General features: G+C 30.9%; 1 protein-coding gene across 1 annotated transcript in view; it reads left to right on the forward strand.

The window, feature by feature from the left end:
* LOC105252543 overlaps positions 1-20649 on the forward strand; it is a 67065-nt gene that overhangs the window by 34512 nt on the left and 11904 nt on the right. The window contains exon 5 of the mRNA XM_025406836.1: positions 17249-17303. Coding sequence (XP_025262621.1) covers positions 17249-17303 — 55 coding nt within the window. The remainder of the gene's footprint in view (positions 1-17248; positions 17304-20649) is intronic.

Consider the following 20649-nt stretch of genomic DNA (forward strand, 5'->3'; position numbering starts at 1 on the left):
CTCGTGTATATTAATAATTAAATTACTCTATGTAGATTTTTAACCCTGTGGGAAAAAAAGCGGGGCAGGAAATAAATTTACACCACAATCGAATTGTTCCGGTAATAAATAATATTTCTTGCCGAAGGAAAAAGAGGGAAGAGTTGCAAATTTATTTTCTATCAATAAAAGTTTTACGCGACGATTTACGGTTATGGTAAACGTGACTTTTATAGTTTAACCCTGTACATGAGCGAAACGCGTCACGCATTAACGATGCGAAAATGGAATGTAATTTATAACACAGTCCGAATAGGAAGATTTCTCGTACGTCGATGGATTACCCGTGCATGAACTATCTCTGAATCGAGCTCTTTAAGTGCGTGTAAAAAGCGACAAGAATCGGCGATAATTAGACTGATCGATGTGCTATAATTTGCAACTAGTTGAGCACTTTATTTTGATTCCGCATATATATGTCACTATAAATCATACTCGGAACTTTCTCATTAACGTTAAAAGTCAAGAATGTGATATCTCACCTGATAATTTTGTAAGAGAATATGTCAAAAATAACAGGTAGAGTAAAACACTCAGGATCATTTCTTTGGTTGTAATTGACTTGCTAATTTATTTTTAAAATTATGTTTTCATTAGAAATTATTTTTTTTTCGAGCTTTCTAATTAATATTAAAATATAAATATACGATCTTAATTTTATAATTTCAATTATATCTAATTAAATCTCACAGAAAGAAATAATATTTTTCCTCGTCATTATATGTATATTAAATTGATCTCGTACACTGAGAAAAATCCTTTGATTGAACCAACAAGACGTGTATGATTGAAGGCATTTTGGTTAAATCAAACAAGAATTTCTAGTTATCATGATAAGACTCTATTTTTTATAAGTAGAACGTTTCATAGATTTTACTATAAGGATTTGGTTAGTATTTTCTGGTTGGATCTATCAAATTTCTTGTTACATTAATTTCTTTGCTTGCTTCTTAACTTAACTCATATTCAATATTTGCTACGAAATATATATAAAGAACTAGTATTAACATGAAATCTAAAGTATATTTTTTTTTTCTCTTACGAGCAGTAGTGCCGGAAAAAGGACGCTAGCTCTCTGATTGTGTGTGTTTCAGCTGCATTTTCTTCTTGCTGTTTCTCAGTCTTCATCGCTGTTTATTAATTTAATTCCTAACAAACTGAACTTAAAATAATTTATTCAATAATCTGGATTGAATTTATGCAATAATCGTGTTGGAATTCAGAATATTAAACAGACTTTTGAGATTAAATGGAAAATATTTTAGACAACTTGGTGCTGGTGAGTTTAGTATTATTAATCAGAAAATTTGGTAAATTTAACAGGAAGAAATTAATCAGATTCATCTGGTAATTCCTATAAGAATTCTGGTTCGTTCATTTTCCAACAGACATATGGATTGAATCTACTAGAATTCTAATTGATTTTTTCTCAGTGTAGGATAGTGATGATTAAACATCCTTTTTCTTTTTGATATCATTCGAGAATAGGGATCTGTCGGTGAATGCTTATACACATTTATTTTTTCAAATTCCTCTTTTCGCGATGTTACAGATGAACGGGAACGCGTACATACATTCGGTTTCGCTTTTCCCGATTCTCACAGAGGCGAGAAAACAAAGCCACACGCCGGAGAGCGACGCACTCGCTTTCTAAACGGTTGAATGCATCGCGGCTACGTATGCAGGACGAGAGTACGCGTGTTCAATCGACTGAAGAATCGTCGTCGAGAAAGAAAAAAAAATGTCCTCTAGATCGCTACCATTCATCATTCGTTCGATAAACTTCGCCAATTTACATATTACATCGCCGTGTAATAGCGCATCGTCCTTCTTGCACTCGGAATACAATTTCTAAATCAATTAGTATATTTTTATTCGAAATTCTTGCTTTCTTCAAACAATCATTAACATTATTATATATGCAGTAAAAAGTTGTATGTCCATAAAATTTTAAAATTGTTAAAATTTTCTGTGTTTTGATTAGTACTTCAATGTAAAATTAACATACAAGCTATATGTTATTATTTTTATAACGTTTTCATGTTACATTTATGTCACCTTCATAACTTAAACATATATGTCAACGTATATGTAAACGTATATGTCTCTTAGAAATGGAATATTATTTTGAGTTTTTTTAACACAATCATTTTAAACAATCAACATGTCTCAAAGTCAGTTTAACATTCTAAGAAAAGTTAAAATCTTCAAATAATCTTGAACTTTGACATACAAAAATAATCAAATTTATTATCTTCAAATAATCTTGAACTTTGACATACAAAAATAATCAAATTTATTAAAATCAAATGTTTCTATTACAAATAATTCAAGTTAAAATAATTATTCTATGTTAAAATAACTATTATATGTTAATGTTTTTGACATTTCCTACGAGTTATTGTAACTATTTTTTCATGTAACTTTTAATTAATTTGTATCTTATTTTTACATTACACTTAAAATCACGATAACAAAAATAAAGTATTATGTATGTGTATGATATAAATTTTTTAATATTATGGAAATTCGGTTGGAATGCAGTTTTTTCATATTGATTCACACATACAAATTTAATCGTAAATAAGCTTGCAAATGCATATTTTCCCTTCTATTAACCTTAAAGTCACGATAACAAAAATAAAGTATTGTGTCAATTATTTAACATTTTTAATTTATCAATAAGTAACGACGACTGAGTTATTTTAACTTAAAATTTAGAGTGGATTTTCTGGGAGATGAAAAATGTTACAATTAACATTTTATTTTTTACTGTGCATGATATAAATTTTTTAATATTATGGAAATTCGGTTGGAATGCAGTTTTTTTATATTGATTCACATATACAAATTTAATCGTAAATAAGCTTGCAAATGCATATTTTCTCTTCTATTAACCTTAAAGTCACGATAACAAAAATAAAGTATTGTGTCAATTATTTAACATTTTTAATTTATCAATAAGTAACGACGACTGAATTATTTTAACTTAAACTTTAGAGTGGATTTTCTGGGAGATGAAAAATGTTACAATTAACATTTTATTTTTTACTGTTCATGATATAAATTTTTTAATATTATGGAAATTCGGTTGGAATGCAGTTTTTTTATATTGATTCACATATACAAATTTAATCGTAAATAAGCTTGCAAATGCATATTTTCTCTTCTATTAACCTTAAAGTCACGATAACAAAAATAAAGTATTGTGTCAATTATTTAACATTTTTAATTTATCAATAAGTAACGACGACTGAATTATTTTAACTTAAACTTTAGAGTGGATTTTCTGGGAGATGAAAAATGTTACAATTAATTTTATTTTTTTATTGTGCATGATATAAATTGTTTAATATTATGGAAATTCGGTTGGAATGCAGTTTTTTCATATTGATTCACACATATAAATTTAATCGTAAATAAGTTTACAAATGCGTATTTTCTCTTCTATTAACCACGTATTAATTTTATATGTTAAGTACGTCATTGTGCATCTGATGATTCGCTATTAGCGCAATTCTCAAGATCATTTCATCGACGGTCACGTTCGTTCTGCATACGGTCGGGATAATCGGCGTAGATGAGATACGCAGTAGCGCATGTCCAATTTCTAAAATGCCGTGAATTATGGAGTCGCATAAGGGAAAGGCGCGGTGGATTGCGAGGCGACAGAAATTCGCTGTTCACAATTGCCTCGCTGGAAAACCTAGCATCTTCTCGTCGATTAGTTTCGATCTCTCGCGCGATTTGCTTCGCGCGTTTTCTCGCAGCGCAGATATAATACATTCTAAAGTATGCGACAAACTTATTTATCCAATTTTCGATGGAAATATCAAATTCATGGATCCAATTGTATCATGGATCCGAATTTTATTGCAGACAAAGGCTACGCTTTTTCAAGGCTTCAAAAGCATTGGAGCTCGAGATAAAACGGTCTCTGGTCTTGTGTACTGTGCAAATATAATATTCGTTTCAAGGCTAAATGCAGTTTGTGCATGGATGATCATAAATCATTTAGATTACAAATTAAATGATAGGATTATAGCATTAAATAACGTCAACGTAGATTTATAATATTATGAAGGGTTCGAATTAAAGTAATTTTCTCGTAAAATGCAACTCATCTGTTTCGCAACATATTTATTGCAAGTATTAAAAGCAGAAATTTTTTCAAAAATTTCAAAATTAATTTTTTCACGATTCCCCTTTATTTTTAAGAGAGAGAACTTGACATTTAAAGGATTATGTCCAAGTTTCACGTGCGCCGACGTGATTATATATCCGAGTATTTGCTTGTATAAACGCGGAATTGATCGATTCTGAGATCACCGTGAATTTATCGACGTCTTAATGCAGCCGTCAGTTGTTGCACTTCGGGAGATGCACCGCGACTTTTCAATTAACCGCAATTTCCAACTCTCGAGAAGCTGCGTCATAAATATAATGCACCGATGAACTTTGCACTCATTGTCATTTAAACTTGACTCTATGTCCGCGAAAATATAGCCATGATGCATAATAATAAACTCCGAGTCCTCTCTTTCTCTCTTAGGCAAACTGTAATTTTGTAATTAACGTCGCGTTTAATATTCGCGGTTGTGAATACTTTATAAATAATTATTTTATTATTATAAATAATTATTTCATTATTATAAATAATTATTTCATTATTATAAATTATTATTTTATTATTTTATTATCTATGCGTAATTAAATAATTTTGCAAGATAATCTCGTCAATATTTTTTCCACGATATTGTTGTACAAGTTTTTTTTGAAATGACGCGTATTGTTACAAATTATCATAATATGCTGTTTCGCGCCAGAAACGTCTGTGGAATATCGCCTGCTATCGATTCGTGCTTTCGATATCGGCATAGTAAAAAGTTGCACGAATCGCTGGAACGTGTCGATCGAGACTTAGTGCTACCGATTACGAGAGAGTGAAAGTGTACGCCGGTGTGGTACAGATGCTTTCGATGGCAGGCACGTTTTCTCGGCTCAGATTCAGTCGCACGCACAATTCCAACGAATCCCGATCGCGTCTTTCTCTTTCTTTTCTCTTTCTCCTGTTTGTTCTTGACTTTGACATGTGCGCGTACAAGAAGCATTAAATTATCCGAGATCGATAACGATCGACAACGTTGAGAGAAATAGTGATTTATTGCTCAATTTGGTGATCTCGTTACAGTGCCGCGAATCACAGAGCACATGTTCGATGTTTTACCTCGCTTTTATGCGAGAAAAGGTAACGTTATTCCAAGTTTTCTAGGGAAATATAATCCGTTTTTATTTCTTCTGCCGTTGTGTGTTAAAGTGAAAGTCTTTCGAGTATTTCAAGAGGATTTTGAAGAAATCGATATTCCGCGCGATTTTATTAGATAAATGTAAATAATATTTGACGCGATTTTATTAAATAAATATAAATAACATTTGACACCATTTTATTAGACAAATATAAATAATATTGGACGCGATTTTAGTAGATAAATATAAATAATATTTGACGCTACTTTATTAGACAAATATAAATAATATTTGACGCGATTTTAGTAGATAAATATAAATAATATTTGAAGCTATTTTATTAGACAAATATAAATAATATTTGACGCGATTTTAGTAGATAAATATAAATAATATTTGAAGCTATTTTATTAGACAAATATAAATAATATTTGACGCGATTTTATTATATAAATATAAATAATTTTTGAGAGAGAGAGAGAGAGAGAGAATCAACATGAAATGTTTTTTTGTTTGTTATGTATTGCCGTCAGTATCTGGATGTATCATAATTGTAGCGTCTATCAATCATCTTTCAAACTGAGAAATATAATTGTAATCTACGTAATAATGAATTACGAGGAGTTTGTTCTTTCCCACGACCTTGCACCCTGAAACATTAGTCAGACTATTGGATACAACGCAATCCAGCAGCCCGAAGCATCATGTGCACCTGTTCTAATATCTCTGTATTATTTTGTTAGAATTATTAAATTATATAAAATATATAAAACAACAAAAGAAAATATATTTATTTTTCCGAGAAATTATTTAAAATAAGGAAAATTTTCAGAGATAGATTATCACGAAAATAACAAATTTTTCTTCGCATTTGTCCCAAGGCTCTCTTCGTTACGTCATTACATAGAAGTGGCTATAAAAATCTAATAAAATCTCAAATTATAATATTTCTACCGCTCTAAGTTTAACGCAAGACCTTGTATAAATACGTATGAAGGAGCACTAAGTTTGGTGCAAGGTTTTCGCAATAAGTGCGCAATAAAGGGACACTCTCCTTGAACGGACTATTTGCGTTTCATTTTAAAAATAGAGAAGTACGGTTTTCTAGTATCGGATGGGGTGTAAAGTTTTTCCATGAATGTCAGCGGATTTTCATGGCCGGTGTCGCCGTAGGAGGCGTAAGAGGTGCTCGGCGTTACAAACGCATCCTCGGGTCGCGTGCTCGCTCGCGCGTCACGCACGTCACGACGTCTCGGCTCGTCTCGTCTCGCCGCTTCGCTCCGCGCGGCTCATCTCGACGCTCTCGGCTCAGCGCGGCGGCTGTCAGTTGACGTCGCGCGCTCGAGCGAGCGAGCCGTAAGAGCCTCCCAGCTGATCGCGAGTGCGAGCAACGGTAACGCGCAACGTAACGCGCGGGATATACGCCGCTCGCTGAGATAAGAGTAAAAGTAACGAAATACTTTCGCGCACTCTGCGTGGTATCGAGCGTTTGAACGACGCAACGAGAGCCAATAACGTTCATCTCCGCAGGTTAGATTGCATTTTATTATTGTTATTAATTGAATATCCGAGAAAAATCCACAGAAAAAAAAGGATTCTGGTTTTTAAAATATATTTAGTTTTAACATGGAAATCTTGAAATCAGATTATATTGCGTTAATTAAAGAGAAATATAATTGCTTAGTTGAATGAAGCCATTTTATACAATTCAATCGAGAAAAATATATTCTTATGATTTAAGATTTAATTTTCTTGAATGGAAAAGAAACAAGGTTGGATAGAAAATAAGATTTTTAAATCAAAGATTATAATTTTCTTAAAGTAGAATTAAATAATTATACATTCTTGAGGTGACAATTACAATATTAAAATAAGACTATAATATTGTTAAAATTTAAAATTATTAAATTCTTCTAAGAAGATTATAAATTGTTGCGTATATACGAAACAATAAACGTTAGTTTAAGTATATAAGTTTTGATTTGACACTTATTTTTTTTCTGTGTCTAAACTGGTCAACTTTTTTTTTTAAATAAATTTCTCAATTTTAGTATTTAAGACATTAGATGCGCGCTCTCTCTTTGAGATTTCTTGATTTTCGTGTTATTCTGTGAAAGTTGGTTTTCAGAAAATAATTCAAGAAATTTTTCATCATGTTTGGAAAATTCTAAAGTATTTGTTTTGATTGCGAAAGCTTTACAAAAACATTCGGAGAATCGTTATCATTCGTGATGCGTAGATTTGAGAATTATCACTTGCGAGAACTATTTGGAGAGTCTTTATCGTTCTCACGGGAGTGGAAGATGTGTAGAGGAACTTTATTGTTTACGAGAATTTTCCGAAAGTTTACGAAACTATTTCGCAGATCTTTATTACTCGCGAAAATTCTAAAGATATTTTGTAAGAAATGCATTTTTATCGTTCTCGGGAGATTTCAAGATATTTCGAGAGAATCATTATTTTCTGCAAAAGTTCACTCGAGTTATGTAATTTGATAATAATAATTGCAACTAATTAAAAGTGCAAATATTTGCACAACTCTTCTGATTCTTATCATGTATTTCTTATTACGATAATATCACATGTAGTTATACATTCCGGTATCTCAACATGTGTTTCAGCACACATACGTGACATACGTTTTCTTTTTGCACCAATGTCACGTGCGTGCGACATTTCTCGCACTTGACATTTGCGTGTAGCATGACAAAAAATGACCGAAAAAAAATTATTACAAAGTTTATTTACCGGAGTCGATTTTTCATTAAAAACCTCGAGACAGCGAGTCAATTAGCTAATGGAGCGAGTAAAATAAGAGCGTGTATGAATATCATTTAAGGGCACGAGTGTGTTCCGTATTTATCAGTATATCCTTGACCGATCCTATGCTAATGGATAAGATGAAGGTCCTTTCTTCGGAATCTCGTTGTATATTCTCGGCCAGGCGCGAAACGAAGATCGATCGGAAATGTTTGAAACGTCACTTTTACGCACTCTTAGTCGCTCGAGCGTGTAACGAGAACGCTGTACGCAATTCGATGCACGCAGCCACGTACCGGGTGACTCGAATCTGTCGATCTGTAAATTCCAAAAATATCCCCTTTGTGAAATTTTTCTATTTTTACAAATTTCTTTTCAAATAAAAAAGACGTAAAATATAACAAGATCTGAAATATTATTCGATAATCAAAACGAAAAGTTAGAATCTAAAGAGAGAGCTCTCCCAAATTTTAATCTTTATGTAATTTTTTTTAGTTTTAATCTTTGTGTCGTTTTTTTAGTTTGTGTAATTAATTTTAATTATGCTTTATGGTTTGCTCATTTTTCGATCTAGAATTAAGTGTGAAAGATCGTAAAAAACATAAAAGCAAGCATCTTTCATTTCACATATGCAATTAATGAAGAGATTCTTTGTATTTTTCTTTTTTCTCGAGACGTTCTATATAAATGTTATGAAACGAACGCTTATATGATTTGATTATCGCGCCGCCAAAGATATCATAACTTTATTTAATGCGAAGATATGGCTCATTGAATAAGTGTGATAATCATTATTAAAACAGTGACGCAATTAAACTTTTCGGAACCTGTACAAGACTTCATCAACTTTTCCTCGTATTTTCATTAATCACGATCTATGTATCTTAATGCTATCCATTAAGCCTCTTATATGAAATGTCATTATAAAATACACGCATGTTAACTAATGATAAAAATCTTTTAAAATGCAAAGACATAACAATCAAATTATATTTTAATTTAAATTATTAGATTTTAATATTCCATAAAATCAATTAATATTAAATACACAGAAAAAAATAAGTGTCAAATCAAAACTTATATACTTAAACTAACGCGTTCATGTTTCGTATATACGCAACAGTTTATAATCTTTTTAGAAGAATTTAATAATTTTAAATTTTAACAATATTATAGTCTTATTTTAATATTGTAATTGTCACCTCAAGAATATATAATTATTTAATTCTACTTTAAGAAAATTATAATCTTTGATTTAAAAATGTTATTTTCGATCCAACATTGTTTCTTTTCCATTCAAGAAAATTAAATCGTAAATCATAAGAATATATTTTTCTTGATTGAACTATATAAAATGGCTTTATTCAAGTAAGCAATTATTCAAGCAATTATATTTTTCTTTAATTAACGCAATATAATCTCATTTCAAGATTTTCATGTTAAAACTAAATATATTTTTAAAACAAGAATGTCCTCTTTTTGTAGATGAATAAAGCTTTAAATGAAATAATATTTCGCTCACACTATAGTGCAAACTTAGGCCTAATTTACATGTTGATATTACGCATCTTACGTTTTATACGCTGTTTTTTCACAAATCGCTCGAGTTGTGCGAGTAATCGAACGGGTTCTGGTCATAAATTATTAGAAGCGCCGGAAGAATCACTTGGGAGAAAGCGTACTCATGGACTCGATTTTATCCCGTAATCCTCCATCGGAATCTCGTCAAATTATCGCTCGTTATGTCAACGTTGTTTATCGGCAAGATACACGCAAGATGAGAGGAGGAAATCGGATGATGGTGGCCACACCCAGTTCGACGTGATCAAGGTCGGCTCGGAAAATCGGTCGGTAGGCGTCGTGCATCTTAAAGTAAAGCTGGCATTGATGCAATTTAGCTCATTTCTTATCAAAGTATACATCATATATATATTTATAACGCATTTCAAATATTTAAATTGCAGGAAAAGTAGAACGTCTAATTCGAATGTATGAGAGATATAATTTTTCACTTTGCATAAAGAATTTTCATTTTTAAATTTTGTTTTAGTTAATTGGAGGTCGTTTTTTTCAGTAAAAATTAGAGAAAATAAATATAATAATAAATAAATTCTTAATTCTCGAGAAAATGATAAATAATTATAATAAATATTTTGATAATTAAACACACACTAAGAGAGACAGAGTTTATTCAAAATTAAATAAAACTTTAATTTTGAATAAAGTCTCTCTTAGTGTGTGTTTAATTAATTTTTCTAGTTCTCTTTATCTTTAAAATATAATTTACTTAAATAGGCAATTTTATATCGTGATTGAATATATATGTCGCGCTTCCTAATCGCATCTTGTCACGAACGGCCGGAGAAAACCGAAAGTAAAGGGGATTCTCGGAGAAATAATCAGGATATTCAAGCCGCATCCGCCACGTCGTAAAGTTTATGTTGTTAAGTACGACATGGTGGTAGTGGAAACAAACTTTAGACTGTAAGAATTGTAAATCGCTCGTCACAACCATCGAGACGCTAATTATACTCACCTTTCGAGACGTAGACTATAAAGACAAGCCATTCCGATTATTACATATTACGTAAGCGAAAATATTTACGATCTTTTCTGCAACGCATCTTCGTGTTCTTTGAATTGCAAATTTGTATCCACACCTCAATAAACAATCGACTATCAAAATTTAAATTTAGATATCTTTATCGCTAATCTTCGAATTGAAATATATTGCATTGCAGTAAAATCAGTTTGAGAAATTTAAAATTTATTTTAAATTTATTTATTAAAATTTTATTTTAATAAATAAATATAAAATTATTTAAATTTATTTAAAATTTATTCAAAATTTATTTATTTAATTTATTTAAAATTTATTTTTATTTTCATCATATTTATTTTTACCACTGAAATCTAATTAAATTAATTCTAGAATTTAAAAAGATAGGAAACTCAAGACACTCTCTGACTTCAATTATCTGGCTTTTGCACGTGCATTTTCCGAACGTATTTTTTCGCAATTAATGCACTGAGAAAAAAATCTGGTTGCATTAATTAGAATTTTGGTAGATTCAACCAGTACATCTTCATCGCGTACAATCAAAGTTGAAATGAAAGAAAAATTATTCGCGATGAGAGTATCTTTTCGAGCGATCTATGGTGGTCGCGATTGAAAGATACGGATTATCCGACTTGGCCTCGTAACTGGACAGTGGAAATAAATCGCGGGCATACACAATTATCGTTCTATGCCGAGGAGAAAATGCGCGCTTTTACGCGTCGGGTGTTTGAACATTAAATTAGCCGTTTCTGGGACAACTTTGATAAAACTCTGGCAAAACGCGTCAGATGAAATCGCCTGCGGGGGACAGCGGTATCGAAACAATCTTTGGTGGAGAGCGCGAATCTAATCTTTAGAAATGCGGGCCTCGGGTTTTCCTTTGTGCAAGATTCGCGCGATTATGCTCCGCTTTAGAAGCGGAGAAAACTCGCCGCACACTGAGAAAACCGTGTCGTAAAAATGCCCAAGTGGATTGTGTTATGGCTACATTCGTGCCGTGTGTATGCAAATGCACTTTTTTTCAGCTTATTGTTGCTCGCGCCGGCCATGTGATGTTACGTGCGTCTCTCGTCGAGCGAAACATGTCGATGATTTCATATAATGGAATCTATGATTCGTATAGATAAACGCTATATAGATTATATTCGTGCTCTACTCAGCGTTTTAAAGCTATCAATCTTTATTTCTATATAATATATAAATCGCTATGAATGAAGGATACTGAATCGTTTTTGTAATCGTAGATAATCCAACTGTCAGTTCCATATAACAACTGTCAGGCCTATATAATAGTATAGATTTTTATTGTGATATAAAAATTTAAAGATGAGAATATATGATATTGATAAAACAGCAGCAGTAACTTAGATTACAGGAACTGTGTCAATTACACACCATGATTGGGCCAAAAACAAATCACACACTGAGAAAAAAATCTGGTTGGTATTAATTAGAATTCTGGTAGATTCAACCAGTATGTCTGTTGGAAAATGGACGAATCAGAATTCTTGTAGAAATTACCAGATGAATCTGATTAATTTCTTCCTGTTAAATTTACCAAATTTTCTGGTTAATAATACTAAACTCAGCAGCACCAAGTCGTCTAAAATTTTTTCCACCTAATCTCAAAAGTCTGTTTAATATTCTGAATTCCAACAAGATTATTGCATAAATTCAGAAAATCAAATCCTTATAAAAATCTATGAAACGTTCTAATTATAAAAAATCGAGTCTTATCATGATAACTAGAAATTCTTGTTTGATTTAACCAAAATGCCTTCAATCATATACGTTTGTTGATACAACCAAGCGATTTTTCTCAGTGCAGAAATATTATTTTTTTACCCTAATAATATCTAATAATATCTTATAGTAATATCTTGATAACTTTAATTATCTGGCCTTTGCATGTGCATTTTCCCGAACGTATTTTTTCGCAATTAATGCACTGAAAAAATCTGGCTGCATTAATTAGAATTCTGGTAGATTCAACCAGTATGTTGGAAAATGGACGAACCAGAATTCTTGCAGGAATTACCAGATGAATCTGATTAATTTCTTCCTGTTAAATTTATCAAATTTTCTGATTAATAATACTAAATTCTCCAGCATCAAGTCTAAAATTTTTTCCATCTAATCTCAAAAGTCTGTTTAATATTCTCAATTCCAACACGGTTGTTGCTTAAATTCAATCCAGATTATTGAATAAATTATTTTAAATTCAGTTTGTTAGAAATTAAACTGATAAATAGTGACACAGAAAAGAACGCAGCTCAAATACACAATCAAGGAGCTAGTATCCTCTTTCTGGCACTACTGCTCGTAAGAGAAAAAAATATATTTTGGATTTAATGTTAATACTAGTTTTTTATATACATTTCATGGCAAATATTGAATACGAATTAAGTTAAGAAGCAAGCAAAGAAATTAATGTAACAAGAAATTTTATAGATTCCAACCAGAAAATACTAACCAAATCCTTACAGTAAAATTTATGAAACGTTCTAGTTATAAAAAATATAAATATTTATAAAAAATAATATTTAAAAAAAATTGAGTCTATCATGATAACTAGAAATTCTTGTTTGATTTAACCAAAATGCCTTCAATCAAATACGTCTTGTTGGTACAATTAAATGATATTTCTCAATGTGCATATAAAAAGTATGACGCGATAAAAAAAATATCATACACAAGCCGCAAACACTCTGTCCAGATTATTTCATTAATCGTTTATACCACCGATCTATCGTTTCCCTCCTCTTCCTCTTCCAAACAATTCGGCCAACTGACCTTTGTGGTCTTCCCGCCGCGGTGTCGTAAATACGAGTAGATTGAGTAATTCGCCGACAATTGCTCCCCTCGCGTCCCGCGTTTGGTTGTGCGAGAAATATTAATACATTCTACTTCCTTCCGGGGAGGGGACAACCCGGTGACGGTTGTCCCCCTTCGCGACACACCGGATCCGTCCTGACTCGTTTACTCGATACATGCGGTGGCGTGCGTACGTAAACACGCGTGACAGGGGCGAAACCTAACACACACACACACATATACTCGTCATCTATCCGCTCTTGCGGTCACGCGTACTTTGGAACGCGTGGTTCAACGCGTGCGAGAGGATACAATTAGCGACCATCACACGCCGCAACGAGTTACACACAATACAATAGGAGGATGGATGCCCCGCGAAATTGCTTACGGTCTATATACGGTGGTCGGTGGTTTCGTTCCGTTCGGAGACGAGAGAGAAACGTCGAACTGTGTGCAAATCATTGTAGATCGCGATTGCAAAATTGACTCTCCTTGACTCTCGACGGATGCATTAATTTTTTTTCTACGTTCCTTTGTGTGTAAATGTCTATTTTAAACGATCCAATTCATGCCTGGTTGCTTTTATAGACTAAAATGATTTTCGCGAAATTAACGAATAAATATATTATTGCGATCCTCTCGTATCTCGTTAAGAGATCTTTTGCTACGCAAACGAATTAAAATGGGATAGGAAATAGTGCGGCGTTTAAGCGTTCAGTTTTATATGAATAATAATAAAAGAATTATAATTATAAGATTTGCATGTATAATATACGTTACTCTTTCACAACATCCTTATCAAGATCGTTCTCTTTTCAAAGTTCTGTCAGTAATTATTAAAATGTACATCTAATAGAAAAATGTATTAATTTCCATTTAATTCCAATTATACATTATAACAGATAATAAATAAAACTAATTGATATATTAATAGTTTAATAACATATTGATAAGTAAAATATATTCTTATTGCAATCATTTCTAATTATCACAGCAAAAATTAAAAAAGAAGTTATTAATATAATTATTATTTTATTATAATTATTATTTTATTCCTTTTTGCTCGCATTCGAAGAAGCACTATCGATGACTGAAATCAAGGGCGGAAGTTCTTAGCGATAATTATGAACCTTCGATGTCGGACGTGACATTTGAGCACGTAAATTGAGATAGAGATTTTCATTCGTCGAACCTCCTACGTCTTTTGTTGACTCGACTTTCATAATCAACATAATCGCCATTTTTCACAATCACACTGAGGGAAAAATTTTTTTAAATCAAATAAATTTGTTTTCTTGAAACTTGTACTTTAAATGGAAGAATTAATTTTAATTAAATATGCATGTTATATTAAGTACATTATTTTCATTTATATATTTTTTATATTTAAATACTATTTTCGTAAAATATATATAATTTATTAAATTAAATATATTATTTTTTTAAATCAAAAAATTTTAAATTTTTGACAAAATGAAATACATTTTAATAAATATTTTGTAAAATTAAAATAAAAATATTTAATTAAAAATTATATTTTTTTAAGCATATATATTTTTTTAAACATATGTAAATAAATACTTAACTTCAGCAAACTGACGTTTTGAAGTAAATACGTGATTAGTACCCATCGAATAAATAGCTTTCTTGAGTTAACTAAAATTTTTTTATTTCAAGATAATTTTTTCCTCAGTGCAATTATGTGAGAACGAACGTGCTTAAATTTATCTCCCGCTTCCGGCCACACATGAAATACATGGCAACAGATTTTTCGAGCTACGCGTTGAAGTTTCCGCAGAAAATAAGCTCTCTCTAAAAGACAGATAATATTGAATACACAAGAAAATTTATAAATTTTAAATAATTTTAAATAATACACGAGATAATTTTTATTTTCGGATTATATATTATATACTGAGAAAAATAGTTTGATTGTACCAACAAGACGTATGATTGGAGGCATTTTAGTTAAATCAAACAAGAATTTCTAGTTATTATGATAAGACTCGATTTTTTATTATAACTAGAACGTTTCATAGATTTTACTATAAGGATTTAGTTAGTATTTTCTGATTGATCTATCAAATTTCTTGTTACATTAATTTCTTTGCTTGCTTCTTAACTCGTATTTAATATTTGCCATGAAATGTATATAAAGAATTAGTATTAACATTACATCCAAAGTATATCTTTTTTCTCTTACGAGCAGTAGTGCCAGAAAGAGGATACTAGCTCTCTGATTGTGTGTGTTTCAGCTGCATCCTCTTTTTGCATCACTATTTATCAGTTTAATTTCTAACAAGCTGAACTTAAAATAATTTATTCAATAATCTGGATTGAATTTATGCAATAATCATGTTGAAATTCAGAATATTAAACAGACTTTTGAGATTAGATGGAAAAAATTTTAGACGACTTGGTGCTGGAGAATTTAGTATTATTAACCAGAAAATTTGATAAATTTAACAGGAAGAAATTAATCAGATTCATCTGTTAATTCCTGAAGAAAGAACAAGAATTCTGATTCGTCCATTTCCCAACAAATATACAGGTTGAATCTGAATCTACCAGAATTCTAATTAATGCAACGAGATTTTGTTCTCAGCGTAGAAGTAGTATTTTTAAGTTAACCTTGAATCTTGAAGGATTTTTTTATTTTAAATAGTTCCACATTTTTACAAATGTAGAATTTCCAAAATTATTTGGATCATTTACGTCTCAGAGTTAATAAGAAAGATTTTTTTTATTAATTATCTCTCTCTCTCTCTCTCTCTCTCTCTCTCTCTCTTTTTCATGCTGTAAGACTTACATGAAGCTTGAAATGACTTCCTCGTAGATAACGGAAAGAAATTGCGCGTTTAGGGATTAGAACGGCTTTCCCAGGATTGTATCTCGCAGGTTATATTGCCGGCGAATATCTAATTTTATATCATTAACATAGGCTTGATAGATGAGTCTCGTGATTAACATACGCGTTTCCCATGCGTAATACATGATTTTCGTCATGTTTATATATTCTTAACGATTATGATGGACTAGCGGCGAGCGCAGGATGGAAAACCGCTGCAATTACCAGTCATCATCTCTTAGATAGTAAGCGGAAGCGGTGGTTTTATCCGATTTACACGAGTCCGTGGAAACGGACGGCGATTTCGCAAAAGCCCGGGAGCCGCGATCGCAATTGCAAATGAACGAGCGTACGGTTGGCGTATGGCCGAGTAAGAGTGATATCTTTCAGTGAAATCATCGATGATGACGATGACAGGAAACCGCACGCTACTTTCGATTCTTCTTCGCCCTCGGGCTAAGCAGATGCTAAAGCGGAGAACGTGATAGTTTTATTGGCCGCCTCGAGAGGACTGACCACGTGGATAAATCACACGAAGCCGAAAATTGAGTTATTATAATATTATTATAATAATTCATATAATTAAAATAATTAATATAAAAATAATTAATATAATAATAATTAATTTAATATAATAATATAATAATAATATAATAATATATAATAATATAATAATAATTAATTATTATAAAAATAATTAATATTATTATAATATTATTATATATTAATAATTATTTATAATATTATTATTATAATATTATTATAATATTATCATCAAACGACACACGAATATAATATAAATATTTTAATGATACAAATAGGAGAAATTTTTTTCTTTCAACGAGATTATTTCAAAGTTATATTAAATTAATCTATTTAGCAGCAAGATAAATAGGGAAGAGGAACGCGATTTGTTTGGGATTTTTGTCGATAATTATAATCGTAATCTTTGATATTAAATGAATCTATGTGTGTTTCAGGTGATTACTAACGGTCTCAAGTGCGACTCGGACGACGTCGACGGTTTGACAAACGGTGAGTCACTTGATATAACATTTTTTCTTTCTTTCTTTTCTGTTCACTTCTTTCTTTTCCTCCTTATTCATTCCTTCGTAAAGAGACACAATCAACGAGATTAAATGGTATTATTTGATACACTTGGCGGTGCCTTAGTTTCATTGACGAATTCCGTTCATATAGAGGGACCGATGTGTGTGAAACAGTTCAGGATTATACGAAGGCTAAGCCTCTTCGATTCTTATTAATAGATAATAAGAATTCTTATACTAAATAATTAATTAAAAATTATTCTTATATTAAATATAATTAAAAATAAATCTTATATTTAAATATAATTAAAAATATTGTAAATCTGAACAAGTATCAATTATTTAATTATTTGTTTTAAATATATTTACTAATATATATGATTATATATTTTTTAATAATTAATAATTCTTCAAAGATGAAAAATGCGAATTAAATAATATAATAAATAATATAAAGTATCAGTTTTAAATTTCCTTCATTAATTTCATTTTTCGTTTTACTTAAATATTACTAACATTCACAATTTAACATTCTTAGTTTCTTACTAATGTTATAGCTCTCTCAGTACATTAAGTATATATATTCATAAAGTTAAAAGTTGATGTAAAGTTAAAAGTTAAAAATTAAATGACTAAGTTTTTAAGTTTTTAAGCTTGCAAGATTTTAAGTTGTAGAGCTTTTGAGTTTTCAAGTTTTTAGATTTTGATGTTTTTATGTTTTAGTTTTAGTTTTACGTTCTAAAATTTTAAAGATTTTAAAAATTAAAGTTAAAGAAAAGTTAAAGTTTAAATTTAAGTTTCATGATTTCAAGATTTTAAAGATTTAAAGATACAAAGGAATAAAGACTGAGTTTAGAATTTACAGTTTAATCGCATGATAAAATAACATAACATGAAATAAAATAAAATGAGTATAAATATAAGTATATATATTGCAAAGATCGATGCATTGAACAAGAAGTCTATCCTAAGCCTAAGAAAGGCAAGGATTAATGAATAAGAAATAATAATAATAAGTATATATATTCCATAAAAATTTTTTATCATCTCTAGACTGAATCTTAAAAGCATATTAAATATATATATATTAAATATATAAATTGCTGTAAAAGAACGCGTATTTTATCTACGAGAGAAACGCTGTGACATTGCTATAACTTTATATTATCGTTTTAATTGAATTCTAATTTTCGAAGCATTTCGCATTTGCTGGAAATTTATGGTCCCGGTTTTTTTATAACTCTGGTTGATTTATAGCTAGGATTTTTCCTCGTAAATCAAACGCGTATCGTATCGGTATTTTTATGCATCTATGACGCGTGTGAAATTAATTGCGTCGCGTTAATTATATTTTAATAAAAGCACAGCTATTTTTAATCGATAATTACGTCGCTTGAAACATGTGCGTTGATAATAGATATCTCTCTTATCTTAGAAAAGACTTCCAAATATATTCGCTCGAATCTTGTAAATAAAAGAGAGATTCGATTATTTTTTTAATACAAATATATTTATCTTTTCTTATAAAGTTAATGAAGTTTAAATATAATTTTTAAGATTATGTTGTTGTGTCTTTTATACATAAATGATATATGTATTTTTTTCTGATAATGCTATATTAACGTCGATACAATTCTTTTATCGAAAAATATTTTTAAAAAATGTGTCTCGTCAAGTATATCTGTTACGTCAAAAATAGATTTGTAAAATCAAACATACTGATAACGTATTTATATTAATTATGATGTCTATATCAAGATTATTTTATAAACAATACAATTATATATAAATAATACATAAAAGAACCAGTTGTGGATATAAGACAAAACATTTATTAAAAATTTCATTAAAAATTGTAAAGAAAATTATAATAAATGACATATCTTGAACAAGATCCTGGACAAGATCATGAACAAACAATTGTCATTGAATATCATAGATAAATTACACGCTTCTCAAATTTCTCTCTTGAGTCATCATCTTGAGCCATACGATATTTCATGGATATTTGCTTAAGAATGCTTTCTATGCACAATTCTGCAATTCTGATCTATACTGTTTTTTCTTTCATATCGTGCCTTTAAATTTTTATTCGCTTATATAACACATAGCACACGGATTTTCTCGGATAATAATACAGATGAAGATTCCGCTCACGTGTTTGGCTCTTTTGGGGAAAAGGAGAAAGTGCCTTTTTCGCCCTAAAAATAATCGTGACATAATTCGCCATCCTCGTCTTCGGCGAGGTTGCGACGGCCCTGACTTTGCCCTTTAGTCACTATCATTCCGACGAGTGCGAGCGAGCGAGCAAACGAGCGTGTGCCTTGCAACGATGACGATCCGGCCGCATTTTCTCACGCTACTTCAGCTGCTCCTTGCCGGTGCAATGATCTCCCTTTCGTGGCCGCACATCTGCCTGAAAATTACGTTCCGGGCCGGCTTACGCGCATTTCATCCCCTTCCCCCCGCCTCGCTTCCCCGCGCACACGACTCGTTAATTCGAGATTCACCGCGTCATCCGCATATCTCTCCGAACAGGACGCTCCCCACCACTCTACTTCTCTCTTCCCCCTTTTTTCTCTCTCGGAAGATTAATCCTTTGATGTAGTTCGGAAGTTAAAATGACCCCCCTTGCTCCTATAATTTTCCTATCGGCCCGTGCACGATTCATATAATATCGAACTTCATTAATTTGGAGTAAATTATTTTTCCAAAGAGATATCTTTGACGATATTTTTTTTAAACAACGAACTATTGGAAATGAAATTTTCTTAATTAATTAGCGTCCCGAGATTTAAAAATAGATAATAAAATTTTACTTTATTTAATTAAATAATAAGACTCGGTCAAGATGCATAGTTGTCGACCTTAAGGATGCTTTGCATGTACAATCCAAGCAAAAAGTAGCTGAAAATCAATGACGAATATATCCACTTTTGGTGTATTTTGAGTATGAGAAATTGTGTGGAATATTGCAATTTGATCTTAGCTACAGCGCAGAAATGTATTTTTTAATATTTATTGCGTTTTTACTGAAATATTCCGAATTTTATTAATGGAATGATTAACTTTTGGCAGAGAATTTCGTCTTGTGACAGATACATGGCTAACTTCATCGAATTATATTTAATATCTTTTTAACCAGTTAGTACTTGTATAATATTATTTGACCAAATATTTCCTCTGTATCTAAACTTTTGCAAATTTTAAACAAATTCTGAATATTATTTCTATGTGTTTTTGTCATTTGAATCGACGTGGTTATACGTTTCCCATAAGAACACATGTTAATTCGGTGCAAATTAAAATCCTTATAACTTGTGAACGCTTTA

Source organism: Camponotus floridanus, unplaced genomic scaffold (assembly GCF_003227725.1).
Source record: "Camponotus floridanus strain SB8 unplaced genomic scaffold, Cflo_v7.5 scaffold157, whole genome shotgun sequence".
NCBI classification, from domain to species: domain Eukaryota; kingdom Metazoa; phylum Arthropoda; class Insecta; order Hymenoptera; family Formicidae; genus Camponotus; species Camponotus floridanus.